This window comes from Agelaius phoeniceus, chromosome 15, assembly GCF_051311805.1.
Source record: "Agelaius phoeniceus isolate bAgePho1 chromosome 15, bAgePho1.hap1, whole genome shotgun sequence".
NCBI classification, from domain to species: domain Eukaryota; kingdom Metazoa; phylum Chordata; class Aves; order Passeriformes; family Icteridae; genus Agelaius; species Agelaius phoeniceus.
Window position 1 is genome coordinate 15072828 of NC_135279.1, and position 12997 is coordinate 15085824.

The window sequence follows — 12997 nt, forward strand, 5'->3', positions numbered from 1 at the left end:
GTAACATCCATTTTTATGTATTGTCTTCTATTAATACTGCTGAAGTTGCTACTTCTTCTTTCTTCTTTCTTCTTTCTTCTTTCTTCTTTCTTCTTTCTTCTTTCTTCTTTCTTCTTTCTTCTTTCTTCATCTTCTTCCTTTTAACTAAGTTTGAACTGTACAATGATAGCATGGTTTCCTGCAGGTAGACTATTTTTTATGTTAAGCTAAACATGTGGAATGGAAAAAAAACCTAGGTTATTGGTTCTGAGAGTGGTTTTTTCAACCCACATTTCCCAAATCAAGCCCACTAGGGCTGGAAAGACTGATGTAATGAATTAAAAAGGTCAGGAAACTGGGCATGAAGTTTCTCATGTGGTTTTCTCCTTTTAAACAAAAAGGTGTTGGAGCAGTAGAAAGATTTGAAATTTACTTCAAGTCACTGTCTCTTTTCTCAGTTGTGCCTGGGGAAACAGGATAAGAAACTGCCAGTGAAGGAGGAACTGCAGTTTGTGTCTTGAGCTTCCTTCCTCGTCTTAAAAATGTTGCTGAGGAAGGGGTCAGAGAGCAGATTACTTCTGGAAAACCAAAAATGCTTTCCATTCTAGTTTCTGTAATGATTCTAATGCAACTAGCTACAAGAATAGGGAGGAGTTTGTGGTTTCACTGCTCTATCCTGAAATCTTCTTGGCCCAACATTTACACAGCTAATTTCATGTAGTTCATTACAATTCATATTCAATCATACTTTACTTGTGGACATGCTTGGATGTTGAGATGTAGCTTTATTCTTACACCAAATATATTTCTCTGAATAATCAAATAGAGATTTATTCTACTAAAAAAATATGCAGAGTTAGAATTTGTTATGCTGGTTTATGTTTTATTTCTCTTTCACTGGTGAGATGATTTAAAATCAATAAAACACAATTCCATCCATAGGAGGTGTTTCTGGGTTGTCAGATTTTTCAAGGCAGGGCAATGGAATAGGATTACATTCACAAGAGACAGTGTGATATGGGGGATGTTGTTCTTAAATTTAACAATTTTTGAAAAAGCCAGATTAGAACTGACTTTTCTTTCACCAGATTAATAGTACATTTTTAAAAATCCTGGGCTAGAAGCAGCTTTTTTCAGCTGAAGGATTTCTTTAATTTTTTCACCTTTATTTTTTGACTCATAGTTGCATAGAAATGAACTTTGCTATCTTTGAATTCCAACTCTTACCTAAACATCTTAGAAAGGAACACTTACAAAACATATCTCTATAAGGAAAACTGTTTGTGAAATCTGATTATGTTATCTGGGAAGCTTTACAGATTCTATGAAGGTATTTTCTACCTTGAATTTTGATTCCAGTGTTTTAACTGACATAGACACCATGGCTTTAAAGGAGAAAAAGTGTGACAAAAGTCATAATTATCAAACCAAGGTGTTGTCAGACCACAAGGGAATTTGAAACCCAAGGCAAATAGTTGGATAAATCCCACTTAACAAAGGGGCTTCCTCATCTACAACTTATATTTTTGAATTGTGAGTGTCCCTTTTTTTTCTTTAAAAAATACAGTAAAACAGAAAGCAGTTGAGCAAGAGGAACTAAGTTTGGCCTGACTGTGTGTGTGTGCTTTCTAAGAGATCTGGGGGGTTCTGCCACGTAAGGGTCACATGATGATAATTTTGTTGATGTGTAAAAATGCAGTCACTTGATTCAGTCAGAAAGACCCAGCTGAAGAGAGATGTGTGTGGAGAAAATCTTCTTTCTGAGTGAGGTTAGGGAATTGTAGGAAATACAAAATTCCAACTGTGGGCTGAGGCAGGGGATCCCCAGTGCTGTGACACAGAGGATGTGCTCTGTGGCTGTGGTGTTTTCCTGGAAAAGTGGGAACAAGCAGCTCACACTGAATAACCCAGACACAGATCCTGACAGGAATCTGCATTTCCAGGGCTGGAGGGTTTTTGGTGCCACTGAAACCTGTGTGTCTTTCAGATCTGAGCTGATATTTTCATAGAAGTGAGCAGAGTTACATTTATTGAGGAAAAAATTGGCTTTTATTTTGTCTACGCCTCAGCTTTGACAATGTTTGGGTCTACTCTGTATCACTCCAAATAATAAAATTGCTGCTGCAATTCTGATCCAAAAAGAGAGCTCCTATGAGAGCAGAGGCTTGTATGGTCATTTATTTATGGTTCATCAAATTTGGTGTGGGAATAATTTCAAGAGAATATACATATCTTGGAAGATAAGAAATTCTCATGTGCTGTATAATTAATGGACACTTTGTAGGAAAATTATATTTATAGAGTACTGTATTTAAGGCATAATTTAAAAATAACATAGTCCTTTTTCTTTGAAACTGTGAATTTTAATGACTTCATGACTTTAGTTTGCTGAAAAGGGAAATATCTTGAAGTTTATAAACTTCAGGAGGCTTCAGTACTATAGGGGATCTTCTCTAAAGTTTCATTTAAATATGTCCTGCAGCATATTTTAACATGCACTGGTTTCTTGAGCCTCTGTCTTTTCCATCAATCAGAAGAAGGGGTGTTCTTTGGAAGTGGTCAATGATATCTGCTACAGAAGAAAATTCCTGTGGGATGGAAAAAATGAGAAGGCTAAGGCCAAAATGTCAGAATTATTAGCAACCAGTAGAAACAAAAGGTTTATTTAAAATTCTAAATATTTATCAATATTATAAAAATATATATAGGGTCCAGATCAACTGTTCTCATTCCTGGCATGATCTGTAGCTCAGTAACTCTGTGTACAAGCTGTTGCAATGTTGTATAATTAATTTATGCAGTCTTCATCTGTTTAACACATGCTGTTGCCACTGTGCTTGGTGTACCTGAGAGTTGAGAGGTGGCTGATCAGTTCAGGGCTTCTGTCTGGATCAGAACTGCCAGGAATGTGCTGAGCAAACCCACAGTCCTGCAGGCTGGGGCTGAGCCACCAGCCTGGGAGCAAAGCTGGAACTTGGTAGGTATGGATTAGCTCTCAGCTCTGCATTTCCCTTATCTGGTATCTCAGGGGGAAACAAACATTCCCTAACCAGGCACGTGGATTTCTAATGGCTGTGCTGTAAGGCCACCCCTTCATTCCCTGAGTGCAAACAGCATAACCTGATTGTGCTTCCAGCAATAACAATAATCTCTGAGACAAGAAGCAGAACTCCAGCCAGAACAGTCACCTGGCACTGAGGAATGAGGCAGGAGATGCCTTGAAATGAAGAGAAGTAGTTGAAAAACACAGGGTACCTCTTTTCCTTTCAAGCTGGTTCCTAACAAGTACAGGTGCTCCTGCTCCTGGTAGCGGATCTGGATGTTGTACACTTTGTCTCTGTACAGCACCATCAGGACATAGGGGTGAGTCACTGTTTTCCTTGAGCTGTCTCTCACCAGGAATGTTCCATCCTGACACAGGAAAAAATGAGAGATGACACAGAGCAGACACTCCTGGGTTTGATCAGTGTAACACCTTTCACTAGAGCACTTGTTCTTCTAAGTGTATTTTCTTTGTGAAATCTCTTTCCTTTCTGATAAGAGACACTGCACCATTAAAGCATTTAGGTCTTTTGACAAATGTATTGTCTTTCAGTTTGCTACTTCAAACTCTCCTCTCTGTTACAAAAGCAGATTCTAAAGGAAGGTAGGAATGGTTTTGTATGAGGGAGAGATTCCATTAAAGGAGGAAGTGAAATATCAAAGACCAAACCTCACATCACTTTAACCAAAAGAGAAGTTCATTTCCACTAAGTGCCAATCACGTTTCCTACATGATGGATTTATAGACAGCTTAAAATAATGGCATTGTCTGTGTAATTTAGGTAAAGGCAGTGATACTCTATCACTCTCTCTGCTTTTCCTAATTTCAGGTCTATTTTGACAATTCTTCCATTGAAATCCCTTTCTTAAAGGCACTGAATGGGACCTTATAAATTGGACTTTAGTACAAGTCACTGGAATGGTGCACACATGCCATCTTCAGCCCATGGCAAGTGCTGTGAGGCAGCACAGGGTAACCACAACTCCCACAGCAATAATTCTATTTATCTTTATTATATTAAAGATTAGATATTAAATACATATTAAATATGAAATATTTAATCTATTTAATATAATGATCCCTAATATATATTTATTTATTAAATTATTTTAATAATATATTATTATAATAAAGATATAATTAAACATTTCTTTTAAAATTATTTCTTTTTAAATTAAATTAATTAAACTATAATAAATATTATATAATAATATATTATTATATTTTATATTATATTTATATTTTATAATAATTATATTATTATATATTATATAATATATATTATATAATAATATAATTAAATTAAACTATAATAAATATTTATTATATTTTAAATATATTTTATATTTAATATATTTTAAATTTATTTATATTTTTTATATTTAATATTAAATGTTAATTTTTCTATATGTAATTTATTTCCACATGTACAGATGAGCCTTGTTTGAAGCTGCAGTTCGTTTTGCTGGGCTCTGTGGCTCAGACAGGGGTGGGATTTGCAGTACCTTGTTTATCCTGCGCAGCGCTGCCTCTGCCTCGGGCCGGCTGACAAAAGCCACGTACCACTCATCCTTCAGAGAGCCCTGGGGCTGGGACAGGACAAGGACAAGGACAAGGTCAGCTGCCAGGGAATGGCAACATGCAAATAAGTGGAGAGAAATTGCGGTGTGAGGGATATGTGGGTCTGTGTGCAGAACCTCTGTGTGTCACAGATCTTGCTGCTATGTATTGTGCTATGGAAAGTGCTGCTAAATTGTTTTAAATTACTTGCTCACTTTGATAAATTTGAAAATATTACAGTTATAGACATTATGCCCCTGCAGGTAAGCTAAGGAAACAGATATTTCCAAACACTTTCAGTAAAAGATTTCTTTTATGTTCTTTTTATGTTCTCTTTTGTCTACCTGGACACTAGGCACAAGGGCATCCTTTGCCTTGTCTGGTTTTTTTTAGCTATCATCTGAGACAACAATGCAGACTTCCTGTGAATGCACTCTTTATGATTGCCCAGCAGGGTTATCTCTATGAGTGGTTTGCTCTAAACTTGTTTTATTTAAGGAAATGTGGAGCAAAATTGCACTTAAAGGAGTGAGTCCTTTACTCATCAAAGTTTTCTTTTTGAAGGCAGTTGTGCAAAACAAGTAATCCAGAAAACAAGTATTTTTCTTATTTTGCTCTTTTGGGGTTCAACTATTGTTGTTTTTCTTGATGAGCACAAAATAAGGCACTACAGTTTGACACAGAAAAGGAAACTGAAAGCACTCAGTAGTGTCCTGACAGTGACTGGAAAAACAACTTTGAAAGGTATTGTCTCTCAAAACCAGAAAACTTGCTGCCTTTACAGTTATGGTTCATGTTTTGTACCTCATCTTGCTCTGTGTTTGCCTGGTGAACAGTCTGTCTGCTGGGAATTGGCAGTGGAGGTCTCATGTCAGCTGGGCCTCTGGAAGGAGATCTGCTGTTGCTGCCTTCAGAGATACAAAAGTAGAAAAAACAATGTTAAAACCAGGAAAATCATTTCATCTGTGCACCCAGAGTGTAGGATCTTGATTTTATGAAGCATAAAGTATTTGTATCACCCTGGTGTAAATAAAAATCATGTGAACAGTGCAAATTACCAAACACCCAGTGCAAACAACTAAATAACTATTTAGTGCAATACAACACCCTGGTACTGAGACATCTAGAAATTATTTGAAATCAGATTTAGGCTTCTCTATGAGAACCAGGTTCTTTACATAAGTGCATCCTTGGTGCACAGGGAATTCAACTGAGCTCTTATGGTTCAGATTTCCATGAAAACAAATGCACTTGAAATAGAGGTGACATTTTATCAGTTTCTGTACCACAGTTACTCACTTGAGAGCATCTTGGTTTCTTTAGAGACAGAAGTAACATTGTCTCCTTTCAATCCTTGCCTTCTCAGCAATTAGAAAGTAAAAATGTCACTGTAGGATATTGACAGCTGTTACCATGTGAAAAAAAATTACTTGTAAAGCAATTGAGTTTTCTTTATTTTTTTCTTTATTTTATCTTTATTATTTTTTATTATTTTTATTATTATTATTATCTTTTTTCTTTATTTATTTTCTTTATTTTTATCTAAGTTTTCTTAATTTTTTTTACATTTTTTTTACATTTATTTTCTTTATTTTTATCTAAGTTTTCTTTATTTTTTTTCTTTATTTTTTTTTCTTACAAGATAAATATGGAGTGTATTTCACATGAAAAGCATTTGCTAACCTTTTTAGGGAGTATTAGCATACCACAGTGATTTGCATAGCTCAGCTCTCAGTACTGTACAGAAAAGAATGGTTTTATGAGGTTTTGACACTGGTTGAACTAAGCAGGAAGCCCAAACTTCATGGGGAAAAAAAAGCCCAGTCTTTGATTCAGACTAAGTAAGATACACAAGATGCCTCTCAGGAACTTGATAGTTTTCTGTTCCCAGTCCAAGCAGAAACATCCATACTAAAAAAACTTTTATATTGACTGCACTGAAACTATCTTTCAACTTTCATGCACTTAAAAAAGAAAAACAATGTAAGGATGTAGGATACAAACCTGGATGGAAGCGTGGCGGTAGAGAGCCAGTTGCAGACAGGTTTCTAGCACTGTTTAAAGAAAAAGAGTAGTCAGTATAAATACAACATTTCTGTGCTCTGATCACCTGATCTGGACTTCGTGCCTGTTTTACAGAATGTGAGAGCCCCTAGAGAGCTGTGCAGGGTGAGGAGAGCCTTCTCTTTTCTTCTTTTTCTTTTTCTTTCCTTCTTTTTGTGTAAGTGGATCCACCTTTAAGTTTACCTGGAGCTCAGAATGTGGCAATAAGGTAATCAGTAAAGGCCACAGAGACTTCTGCAGCAGGATGAATGCAGGAGAGCATTGAGCTTGAGGAGTTTCCACAGGGAATGGCTCTGTCCTTGCTCAGAGCAGCAAGCACAGGGAGCAGCTCTCCACACCTTTCTCGCTGCGGGGTTCCACTTACAGAGTTATTATTCTTGCAGCTTCTGTAACATTGTTGATAAAAATGCAGCTTCATGTTTATGTTGCAAGCTGGGAAGGGCCAGCAACATCAGGGACTGGGGCATCTCCCACATGAGGAAAGGTGGAGGGAGCTGGAAGCTGAGAAGGCTCAGGAGGGACCTTTTAAAGCACATAATTATCTGAAGGGAGAGCCAGGCTCTTTTCACCTGTCACAAGACCACAGGTTCCTCTGAACATCAGGAAACATTTTTTAATGTGAGGGCAAGCAAGCACTGGAGCAGGTTGCCAAGAGTGTTGTGGAATCTCTCTTTTTCCTTGGAGACATTCAGATGCTATCTGGATGTGGTACCAGGCAGCCTGTTCAAGGTGACCTTGCCTGGGTAGGGGTTGGACCAGAAGACATCCAGAGATCTCTGCTAACCTCAACCAACGTCCAAAACTGCTGAAAATGGAGTCCCACTCTTCAATTTCTGGGGCTTTTTTTGTTTCTTCACCTAATTGAGAACAAATTGCCTGCACTCCTTTCCTTTACTCTTCATATTTCTCTTCTGCTTAAATGAGCTGTTAAAAAGGCTCTGAGATAAATATGCTAATTTTGTTTGCACAACAAAAACACCCTATCATGACTTGATTTATGGGAGAGAATCAGTCAGCCCGGGGGCCTCTGCTACAGCAAAATTTGGCAATGCTCTTTGAGTATAAGCAGAAGTGTTCATCATAGGAATAGTTCAATTTGCATATGACCTTGCTATTGCTACTGCAGTATTTGTTTTGGTGTCAGCAGTTCCAGAGAATGATGGTAAATGTGATGAATTCATCAAAGGGCCATTAAAAAAATACAGATATTAGAAAATGTGCATCAGACATGGACTCAAGGAGCCCACTCTAAGTCATCAAAGTCTAAGTCTGTTGCATGGTACATCAGAAATCAAAATTTAATTAGGGGCTATTCTGTCTAGCAAGTGAAGGCATAACAGTCAAATATTTGTAAGTTGAAGTTGGGAAAAAATTGCAGCAAGATTCACAATTTTAAATAGGAATTACCAACCATTCCAGTGAGATTTAGTAAAAAGGACATGAAATTCTTTCTGATTCAACTCCAGACAACTGAGTTTGTGGAGTTTTTTAGTTTTGAAGTGTGAGGAGTTGCAGCTCTAACACTTAAGGGATCCTAGAGTGTGCAGGACCCCTTTGTCCTGAATCCTGCCTAGTTTTGTAGGAGATGATCCCCTCCCAAAAGGACTGGTCATTCTTATGGATCCTGCAAGCAATGGGAGAGCAATGGGTGTCTCAAGAATGGAAGCCTTGTACAGTGTAGGGTCTTGATTGCTTTAGGATTTAGCTTTTCTATTTTTCAGATCCTGCACTGCTTTAGTGTATAGCTCTGAAGCTCCATGGCCTGTCAGCTGCTGTTCTCCCGTTTTATTGAGATAAAACAATTCCTCTCTAGGCCTGGAACTCAAGGACACCTCACTGTCTCAGGCCCCAGAGATGTAAACAGCAGTGAATTGAGGGGGATAACTTGGAGTAAATGACTCCATTACCTGAAGCTGTAATTGGAGGATTAACCCCTGAGATGTAAATGAATCAAACTTCAAATTGTCTGAAAAACTCATAACCATTGTCCATCCTGGGTGTAGCTTGGAGGCTTTTGACTGTACCTATTGCAGGCCTTCAATAAATACCTGCTTTTACTCTCTTTACCTTGTCTAGCCTCTGTTCTAGGTGGCCACTCCAAGGCATCAGTTTAAAAAACTTCCTTGCCATAAAACAGAGAGATTCATGGTTTTTTCTTGGCTGCCTGATGTACACTCTCTGCTCCACTGATACAGAGCTTCAGTTCTATAAAGGATTCTCCTGGATAGCAGGAGCAGCACTAATTAGCATTTTGTAGAGGCAAGGGCACAGGCTCAGTAATGAACTACCAAGAGGCTGAGATTCAAAAGGAATGACCCATAATGGTGAAACAAACCTTTCTGCAGCAGGAATGCTGTTGGATCCTGGCTTAGGTGAAGGCTTGATGGATTTGGGTGGGAATGCATTGGAGCTGTATGGGGGCAAAGACAGCTGTGGCACTGGTCTTTGCAGGGCAGCTGTGGAGGGGAAGAGAAGGAAACTTAAATCCCACATGAAATATTCTTAAATGAAGTAGAATGAAGACATTCTGTCACCTTACTGCTGTTTAATTAGATAAATGTAATGCAATAAACAGTCCTTAATATGTTAGTTACAGACTGGAAACTCACATGGTCAGCTGAGAACTTAAAAGTAGGTATTAAAATTAAAAATAAACTGGAACTGACTTGAGCAACATTTACATTTTCTGGGTTCTGTTTTGGATAAGCCACAATTCAGGTACCTTAACTGCAGAAGGTGGTACATGTTTTCTGTCACCTTGCCTCTAAATAGCAGAGTTGATATCACCTTTTTGAACATCACTCTGAGATTTCTCCCAGCATGAAATAAAACATTTTCTTTCTGCAGTGTCCTTAGACCTGAACTAGCAGGAGTGGAACAGGTTAACTGTGCTCTGCACAGCTTAAATAACCTTATTCTTTATGGAGGCTTAGGGCAGTGATAATTCAAAGAGACTTGGCCAAATGTCCTGCTTCTGTTATGGAGTCACTTTACCAACTCAATTTCAGAAATCAGCATTCTGCAGTAGTTTAAAAACACTGGTGGTACATGGAAGAAGTTCTGTACATCAAAGTGACTTAATTTCAGTTCTGTTCATAAAAGCAACTAACATTGCACAGAGCCTGGTGCCAGCAGGGTTTGCTGAGGACTGGGAGACACCAGGTTTCTGTTTCCAGCTGTTTGATGCTGTGTGCAGAACACAAATCTCTCTAATGTGATGTATTTCTAAATAAGAAATCCTGCTGGCTGCTAACTGGCTGACTGAAGGAGGCTATTAGCTATTGATTTCCTGGGGTTTGTGGCTTTGATATGGAAATCTGCATCAGGCACTTTAAAATAATTCTACTCTACTGCCTATCAAGGTACCACCTGACTTCAGAAATGGCTCTAAGGAAACAACTGAAGTAATTTCCTTTTTACCTTTTTTTTTTCTTTAGAACTAAGACAAAGAACAATTTCAAGTTTGAAAAATCTCTGTAGAAATACTTACTGTCTTCTTCATCCTGGGGAGCCAAAAAGAAAAATAAATGAGCAACATATTATAGCACAGTTCTTAGGAATGTTTTACAAAACAAAATCTGGACATTGGTGAATTTTGAGTATACAGGGGTTCTAATATCTACATCACTTCCCTCTAAAATGTTGGGAGTTTTGTCTTCATGTAACACCAAATAATTTTTTAAGTTTTTAAAGCTTTAAAGTTGTAAACAAGACGTGTGGTAGATGTCCCATAACTCATCTTGACATAAAATAGTCAGAAACTCTCAGGAGATATAAACTTTCCTTAATCCTTCAAGTAAGCATAGACTCTCAGAGTTATCTGAAAGTGAAACTTTTAGATCAGCTTAGGCTGAAAAAATCTCCAGAAGCCCAAATCTTTTTTAAGCAAAACTACTTCTCCCCTGTCATAGAAGAAATTCTGGCCTTGTTCTTTCTGTTATCCAAGATAAAGTTCTCAAGGAACAAACTGAGCTTGACACAGAAGAACTGTTCAAAAACACCCCATGTGCCATGAAAGATCCATGAGTATTCCTTACAATTTATAAAAGAAACAAGTTTCTCTTTTCCAGCATTATTACTTTATACAGGTATTTAATTTTACTGTAACCCCTATATTTTAAATATATGCTTTGAGACTACACTTACTTCATTTTTCCTGTGTGGTGGCCAACTGTGCCTGAAAGGAAAACAAAACACTCATCATAGGTGGAATAATATTCATTCACTTCATGTGCATTAGGCAATATTTTCAACTAGAACATGAATTTATAGCAAATTTTAAAGACCAATGGATGCAGAAACATTTTTTTCCTCATAATAATATCTAAGGTTCTAATTTTCAGCCATAATCTAATGCATTATTCTAGTTCTTAGCCCATCTTGATTTTATCAACAAGGAAAATGTCTGATTAATTGATTGTAAGATTAGAGCTTAAAACAAGCTTGTACAATGATGAAACATTAGTCTTCAAGTCTTGAACTCATTTATAATATTTGACAACACTGCTGGAGCACATCATAAGGATATCAGGCTTTGTTTCTCTGATCAATTCTCATAGCTGGTTAGCAGATCTCAATTATTTCTTCTCTTGTTTGAAGTACAGTCAGTGCTCAGCCCCCAGGTGGTCTAGAAAATGCTGGGGAATGATCCAGTTCTGCTAGAAAATGCTGGGGAATGATGCAGTTTTGCTAGAAAATGTTGAGGAATGATGCAGCTCTGCTAGAAAATGCTGGAGAATGATCCAGCTCTGCTAGAAAATGCTGGGGAATGATGCAGTTTTGCTAGAAAATGTTGAGGAATGATGCAGTTCTGCTAGAAAATGCTGGGGAATGATCCGGCTCTGCTAGAAAATGCTGGGGAATGATGCAGTTCTGCTAGAAAATGCTGGGGAATGATGCAGTTCTGCTAGAAAATGCTGGAGAATGATCCAGCTCTGCTAGAAAATGCTGGGGAATGATCCAGCTCTGCTAGAAAATGTTGGGGAATTAAGCAGTTCTGCTAGAAAATGCTGGGGAATGATGCAGTTCTGCTAGAAAATGCTGGGGAATGATGCAGCTCTGCTAGGAAATGCTGGGGAATGATGCAGTTCTGCTAGAAAATGCTGGGGAATGATGCAGCTCTGCTAGAAAATGCTGGGGAATGATCCAGCTCTGCTAGAAAATGCTGGGGAATGATGCAGTTCTGCTAGAAAATGCTGGGGAATGATGCAGCTCTGCTAGGAAATGCTGGGGAATGATGCAGTTCTGCTAGAAAATGCTGGGGAATGATGCAGTTCTGCTAGGAAATGCTGCTGGCTGTTAAGAAGGAGTTCTGCAGGCTAATAAAATCAATGGGATAAAAGTGCAGCTTTCCTTTTCTAACACCCTAAAACAACAGCAATAGAACTCATGTAAGAATGTTCCCTGGAGCAAGAACTTGCTCTGCTGGAAAAAACGTGGATCATCTGTATCTTTTACAACTGGGGAGTGAGTCATGCCCCATGCAATGGCTCTTCCAGATATGACTGGAGAGAGTTTTTCTGCATTCACACCTTTCTGCAGCTTCAAGCACACCCTGTGCATATTTATGAACCAAGACTTTGATAGCCACAGACCCTGCTGTCATGCAGTACCAGTAAATCAGACCATCCTGTGTTGCTTGTCCATATTTTTGTTAAATTTCATTTCTCCTTTATTGAATTTCAGTGAAATGAGCACTTACTTTCCAGGGCTTTGCTTCCTTAGAGGGGGTGGGTTGCCTCTTTCATATCTCTCACTTGATGGGACAGGAGGTTTTGGCATCATTGCTAACTGTTCTCCCAGGGATCTAAAGCAGGAGTGAGATGATGAAATAAAGGCAAAAAGCTCTTATTAAGAAATAACTGGGGAATACTGGCAATGAGAGGATCATTTGCAGAGGACAAGTCTTACCTTAACTGTGAAACCAGAGGCTGAAAAACAACAAGGAATAGTTAAGAGAATGTGTAATTCTATCAAAATAGGCAAAAACTATCAGTAATCACAAAAAAAATTACCTTTTCAGGAATGACTGGCTTCTTCCCTGAAAATAGCAAAAACTTACATTTAGAAAAAATGGAAGTTAATTAATTAAAATTCCTATGAAATAATTGAGTTTTGAATAAAATTGAAAGTTAATCTTGCTGGTTGAAGAACTCATATCCTGAGATGTAAGCCAGAAAAATATTTTGGCTTTGCAAGTGATGGTAAAATTGCAATCTCTCTTATTGAAGGGAAATTTAAACATTTTCAACATGGCACATGTCACAATCACACTGTCTAAGGTTCAGCTTTGAACTACTGAATACTTTCTTGCCATTATATAACAGATAAGAGTTTAGATAATAAATAAAA

General features: G+C 37.8%; 1 protein-coding gene across 2 annotated transcripts in view; it reads right to left on the reverse strand.

Moving 5' to 3' along the window:
- Nucleotides 1-1252: 1252 nt before the first annotated feature.
- The window catches only part of LCP2 (lymphocyte cytosolic protein 2), a 28604-nt gene continuing 16859 nt past the window's right edge, over nt 1253-12997 (reverse strand). For both annotated transcript variants that reach the window (XM_054642646.2, XM_054642645.2), the window contains exons 11-21: nt 12661-12686; nt 12557-12576; nt 12348-12452; nt 10793-10823; nt 10137-10149; nt 8982-9102; nt 6587-6636; nt 5387-5490; nt 4528-4611; nt 3235-3390; nt 1253-2567 (exon numbers count right to left, since the gene is read on the reverse strand). In XM_054642646.2, the coding sequence (XP_054498621.2) occupies nt 2445-2567; nt 3235-3390; nt 4528-4611; nt 5387-5490; nt 6587-6636; nt 8982-9102; nt 10137-10149; nt 10793-10823; nt 12348-12452; nt 12557-12576; nt 12661-12686 (833 nt within the window). In that variant the 3' untranslated portion in view covers nt 1253-2444. The remainder of the gene's footprint in view (nt 2568-3234; nt 3391-4527; nt 4612-5386; nt 5491-6586; nt 6637-8981; nt 9103-10136; nt 10150-10792; nt 10824-12347; nt 12453-12556; nt 12577-12660; nt 12687-12997) is intronic.